The sequence below is a fragment of the Merops nubicus genome, unplaced genomic scaffold (genome assembly GCF_000691845.1).
Source record: "Merops nubicus isolate BGI_N331 unplaced genomic scaffold, ASM69184v1 scaffold35119, whole genome shotgun sequence".
NCBI lineage: Eukaryota > Metazoa > Chordata > Aves > Coraciiformes > Meropidae > Merops > Merops nubicus.
In genome coordinates, this window is record NW_008629648.1 from 6,083 (window position 1) to 12,304 (window position 6,222).

The 6,222-nt window shown below is 50.9% G+C and overlaps 1 protein-coding gene across 1 annotated transcript; it reads left to right on the forward strand.

The window, feature by feature from the left end:
• Nucleotides 1–242: 242 nt before the first annotated feature.
• LOC103779400 (cytochrome b5 type B) lies at nt 243–4,162 on the forward strand (the record flags this gene model as incomplete). The annotated part of the gene is made up of 4 exons (XM_008947027.1): nt 243–371; nt 816–842; nt 2,550–2,581; nt 4,072–4,162. Coding segments are annotated over 4 exons (279 nt in total), but the record flags the coding sequence as incomplete, so codon positions are not given.
• Between the last annotated feature and the right edge of the window lie 2,060 nt (nt 4,163–6,222).

Here is a 6,222-nt window from a genome sequence, read left to right on the forward strand (position 1 = left end):
TGGGGATTCACCTCTTTGGGAGGGTTTTTATTATTCAGGGTATTTCCCAGGATGTGCAGCACACGTTGTCCTCTGTGAACTCTTGAAGGAGAGGCTGGACGATGGAATCTTTGGAAGGTTTAATGGATGATATCGGTTTGAGGCCTCCATGATGAACAGAAGAGGTTGGAAGGAAGGCTGCTGGCGCTTTTAGTACCTTTTTTGCATCTAGCCCTTTGCTCACCTGAAGTCTTCTCTTCCAGCATCCAGGTGGAGAAGAGGTTTTGCTCGAACAAGCTGGTAGAGATGCCACAGAGAGCTTTGAAGATGTTGGGCATTCCACAGACGCCCGGGAGATGCTCAAGCAGTACTACATAGGAGAGGTCCACCCGGTAAGGCCCGTGACAGCCTCTTTCAGACACAAGATGGGACTGGAAAAGTGTGACTCTCCTTTGTGTAACCTGCTCAACACATAGGCCAAGAGGCATCTTGTGAAATAAGTAGGTAGTTCAGGGGTTTAGGCAGCCTCTGTGTTGTCCAGGATTTCTGTTGAGGAAGCAGGATCTCAGCTGAGGAAACAAAACTGCTTCTCTGTCCACCATTCAGAACAGACTTCTCACTGTGGTTAAATCAGGGGCACTCGGAGAAGGCAATCTAGTCGGTTCCCTCCTTAGCTGGTGGTACCAGAACTTCCCCTTGCCTTGTAGTTGGAGTTGAGGAGGGTGAGGTCACAGGGGGCTGTGTGTGGGACACTTCCCTTGTGAAGCCTGCAGGTTTCTCTTGAAGTGGCTGCTTAGCTTTTTTTTTTTTTTTCTTCTTTTTTTCCCCCTTGACAGCACGACCGTAAAAACGAAGGCTCTAAGGTAAGCTGTTAGTGTTTTACCTTTCTGTTTTTAAGTGAATGCTGTGGGAGTGATACTGTGCCCACAAAACGAACATGGAAGTTGTCAGATGCCTTTTTAAAAAACTTCTATCCCTGTGGAGCTTGTGGCTTTATGTTTACCCAAGCTACGGTAACGAGTAAATCTACTGAGCAAATTATACCTTTGTTTTGCTCTGAAGCTCAGCAGTCAGCTCAGTGTGAAATTGGGAGTGTTTTTTTGTGCCCTCTCCCCTGACATCAGCGATGTTATTCCACACCTCCAGCCGCAGAGGGTTTCTGTGTCCCTTGCTGTGTCCTGAGCACTGAACTGTGGTGTTGTTCCAGGAGAGGGGCACGGCCACTGCCGGGCTGGCTCTCAAACAGGAATTCTCTGTTCACTAATCAGTGGTGTTGCTTAAAACTCACCTACTCCTGGATTAAAACAGGGCACGGCGCTGCAAAAATGCCTTGGAAATGGATGGGGAGAGGGAAAAGGGAATAAATAGAATCCCATCCAAGAGGTAAACACGTTCCTCACCGCTGGCAGCTCCTCCCGCTGGGCTCGAAGGCTCGGCCCAGGCACTGCCTGGTGCTCAACCTTCATCTGGGGCTCTCCAGAGCAGGGTCCTGAGAGCGAGGAGGAGGCTGCCCACAGAGCACGGCGATGGGAGAGACCCTCCCTGGGGAGAGCTGGCTGGCTGTGCTCAGCCAGAGGAAGCCCACGCTTCGTTATAACACAGGGCTGCCTCGTTGTGCAGATATTCACCTTAAATTTATCATTTGGTTCAATTCCATTTCATAAATGGAATCACCAGCTTCAAATGGGAGTAGAAATAAGCAATAATCTGAGTAGCTCCCGTGTTTTATGAGTTAAATGCTTTTTTTTCAAATATTTTTTGCTCTTAAGGAGAAAGTCCTGTGAGTTACATGCAGCTGAGGTCTTTCTCCACTCTACAACATCTGGTTCAAAAGCAGGCCCGAGGATAATTTAAAAATAGCAGCAAGAGATAAAGCCAGCAGTGTAAAAATAAATGGGGGGGAACCACAAAAAGTAGTTGTACCTGTAGGGTTGTGTGACACAGTGCCCTGCAGAGAAGTGTCATTATGGGCAAAAAGCCACCACCATGGCTCGAAATGGGGATAGTCCTGTTTAGGATGGACAGGAAAGGTGATTTTTGGATGGTAAGTGTTGATTAAACTGGAGAGCAGCAACAGCCAGTGAGGAAGAGGCTGCAGAGTTGATGAAAGCCTATGTGAGAATTTGGAAAAAGTATTGAAATTCTCAGAGTTTTATGAAGGGAGAAGAGGTTGTGAATGGGTTGTGTTGCCACAGTTGCAGTTGTGGCTTCAGAGGGCAGGTGGTGGGACAGCGAAGGGGCTGTGGGCAGGGGTGGGATGACAGGGAGGGGACTGTCCGGAGCAAATAAACCCATCAGGCTGGTTTGTGACCCTTTTTTGGGAGGGGTGTGAGTCCCACTGTGAAGCTGGTGGCTGGGCGGGAGGGGCTGGATTGGTGGGAAGGATGTGGAGGTGAGGACAAGGGCAAACATCCACAGAAACATCCGTCCTTGTGACGGAGGCTGTTGGGGAGAGGAGGGGACTGATATTTTCCCTCTGTGTTCATAATCACGGGTTCAGTCTTGTAGTCTTACTAGCACGTGTTTAATGTTTCTTTTTTCCCCTACTAACTCCCTCTTTCCTCCTTCAGAACCCAAACACGACATCCTCAGGCCAAGCAAGGTACAGTATCCTCTTAAAATAAGAGTAAGAAACTGAGGGGTTGGCACTCTCCAGCTGTAGAACCATGTGTTCACTCCAGTGGGCAGGAGAAGCCCCTGGAGATGTCACCACACTGTCCCTCCACCAAGAGGATGGTCCCACACAAGCAGCATGGTGAGGTGGCTGCCGGGGCATGTGCCTCCTGGCTTGGATGTGGCACCAGGTCCCCTGCCCCACACCAGGCAGCAGGGGCATCCTGGGGTTCTGCAGCCTGAATCCTCTGGCCCATGAGTTCACCTTAACTGTGTGCACAGTCTCTGGGCACCACAGGGATTGTTTGGGTGGTCGCTGCAGGCCAGGGGTGATGCCACACAGTGAGGTGATTTTTTTTTTTTGGAGGAGCTTTACTGTGACCAGCCCCGTTTAGTTGAAAATCCTGACAGCCAGAACAGGGCCTTAGTTTTTTGTAGCTGATGCAGAACATTTTTGCTAAGGGGGCCTCTGAAGGTGAGCCTGTGGCCTCTGGTTTATGAGCGAGGAAGATTTATTGTGGGATAGCTGCAGCAGTTTCCACCCCTGAGTCAACTCGTCTGTTTGTATAGCACAAATTACAGTCTGACTTATTTAAGGACAAAAAAAAAACTCAAACAACCACCAACAACAGAAAACCCAAATTGGTTTCTGTACGTGCCAGGCTGGAAACTTCAGCAGTTCAGCTGCTGTTTTGTAAGGCACCAGGCCACGGCCACAGGCCTCTGGCAGGGGCCTCTGGCGGGGACCGGGCAGAGCACGGGGAGCCCTGGAGCCCCCAGCCCCACGAGCAGGGCCCTGATGGGACACGGCTCCTGAGAACTCCCAGAGGAGAGCAGGCCTGGCAGCAGTGATGAGCATCTTGAGTGAATTAGTCACTTGAAACACAAGGAGGAAAAGAGATCAAAACCATGGGACTGACACAGCACAGCAGAGGCAGGGACCTGCTGGAGCGGGGCCAGAGGAGCCCCAGCAATGCCCCGAGGGGGGAACCCCTCTGCTGGGAGCCTAGCAGGAGAGATTTGGGCTGGTGCAGCCTGAGAGGAGAAGGCTCCAGGGAGACCTTCTGGGGGCCTGACAGGACTTCAAGAGGCTTAGAAGAGAGATGGGGACAGACTTTTGAGCAGGGCTTGTTGGGACAGGAGTAGGGAGTGATGGTTTGAAACTCAAAGAAGGAGGATTTAGACCAGAGAGAAGGAAGAAATTTTTTGCTGCTGAGGGTGGTGAGCCCCTGGCCCAGGCTGCCCAGAGAGGTGGTTGCTGCCCCATCCCTGGAACCATTCCAGGGGAGGTTGGCCAGGGCTCTGAGCAACCTGCTCTAGCTGGGGATGTCCCTGCTCCCTGCAGGGGGGTTGGACGATATGACCTTGAAAGGTCCCTTCCCCCCAAAGCATCCTGTGATCCTATGATTCTACACTTCCTTCTGTTCTGTGTTGTGTGTGTTTTTTAGTTTGTGGTTGGTTTGTTTTTTCTCCCTGTAGTTTCTGGTCGACATGGCTCATCCCCATCTTCGGAGCCCTGGTCCTGGGTTTAATGTACCGCTACTACGTGCTGGATGGGAGAACCTCTTGAGCCGACCTGCTGGGAGCCCAGGGAGCCTGCAGGAGAGCGTGAGGGGACCCCGCCCGCAGAGCTCTGCTCCCCTTAACCTCTTCTGCCTTGCTTTTAGCTTTGAGTCTGTCGAGTGACGTCGATACCCACGGGACCAAGCTGATACCAGACTCTCTGTCCGAACTCAGGACACGGGCGGCAGCAGGGCGGGTGGCACTGCCCGGCCCCCTCTGCTGCCCTCTGTGCTCTCCCTCTCTGTGTGTGCCCCTGCCTGTGCCCCTGTGCTCCCTCTCTCGCTCTCTGGAGCAAACCAGCAACGACCTTTTTCTTTTAATGCCTTTTCGTTGAGCCAGACAACGTGAACCAGCTGCTAGCGAGCCTGTGGGTTTGCCTCAGTCAGTCCTTCGTGTGGCGTCGTCAGAAATAAACTGGGAGTTCTCCACAGCCCTCTCCAGAGCAGCTGTCCAGAGAGGTGGTTCTGCAGTGATGTCCCCCGTGCATGCAGGTGACACTAACTGGAGCAGCAGGAAATTGTGAGCTTGGCTACCTCTTTCTGTACGTGTCTGTTTTTAACGGTTAAACAAATATAAGTATTTTAAAAGTGATCCTGTTCATTTTGTAATATTTGTACTTGTCCCTTTAAAATGTATATTCTGTGGAACAATTTATACCTCGGATCCTGGTTTGTTTGGGTGCTTTTGTGCTGCGTGCAGCAGTGCCAGAAATGGGAACTGACGTGTGGCTTCTCGGAATGCAGATTGCTCCCTCTGCCCGAGGTCTTGATCCAACACATGCATTGGAAACGACTCCTTCTGACTTACTGTCAGTGTGCACCAGATGGGGCAAAACCAAATACATCCAGTTTCTTCTCCCTGAATGAGGAGGGAAGAGAAATCCATTTGAATTTGTGCGTAATGCTGGTTTGTCTGGGAGTAGAGGAGGGTGCTTCCTCCTGTGGATTTTGTGTTTCGTGGCTGGCCTCCAGCAATGCAGAGATAATGTAAGGTGTGCTACATGTATTGATGTGTGAATCCTTCCAGCACCTTGGCCTGAGGCTTTGGGATCGATTAAATAAGGGAAACTGGTGTTGAGTGTGGACAGGCCTCAGTGGTGCTGTACAGGGCTGCTCATTTGGGTGTCACAGCAATACCAAGCAGCTTTTTGAATGGCAACAAAAAGGAAGCAAAATACCAGGCTCCTGTTTGTGTAAACCTCCCATCAGCTGTGGGTTTTCCTCTCTCTTCCATGACAAGAGTAGTTCTCCAGAAGGTTGTGCAGAAGAATCTCTTGGATGTGGAATTGCACCCTGCCTTTTTAAAAACGAAGGCAGACGGTGTGGAGAGCAGTGCTGGGGCTGCCTTCCTCCCCGTGCTCCTCCTCTGGGCTGGCACCAGCACCTCCCACTTCAGCACTCGCTGCTTTAGCAGGGGCACTGCAAGTCCCTGTAGGACTGACTTCACTGCCATCCATTGTTTGGTCTCTTATGGTGAATTATCTGGCCAGGGGAACCTGGAGTTCGCCGTTGCTGACGTGGCTCTTGGATGTCCTGTTGCAAGCTGTGTCTGTCCCTCGTCCTGCCCTGGCTGCACTGGTGCTCTGGCTTCTGTCTGCTCTGTCCTGACAAGAGTCTGGCAGAAGAGTACAAACCTGAGCCAAGGAAAATCCATCAGGAAAGAGCTGGGAAGTTCTGTCCAGCTCCGTTTAAAGGTGACAGGCCACACAGTCACACGTTAACATCAGCTTTAAGCTCAGCAACGGGTCAGTCACTTAATGTAAGTTTGGAAACTGGATCTTATTGGTCTGATGTGATATTTTTATATTTGAGATTAGTTGATAATACGTTGATGAGCTGCTTATGCTTCCACAAGGCATTTGAGTGGATTGAGCACTATCCAGTACATTGCCTGATTTAACCAAAAATCCACGGGGACAAACGAAAACCGGAAAGATCTGATTCAACAGCAGCAGGGCACTAGTCAGTTGGTGAATGTGATTCAGATTCATCCCAAAGAGCAATCCCTGCTTGTTCAGGGCTTAGCAGTGACCTGGGAGGAGACAGATCATGGAATCACTGGTTTGGG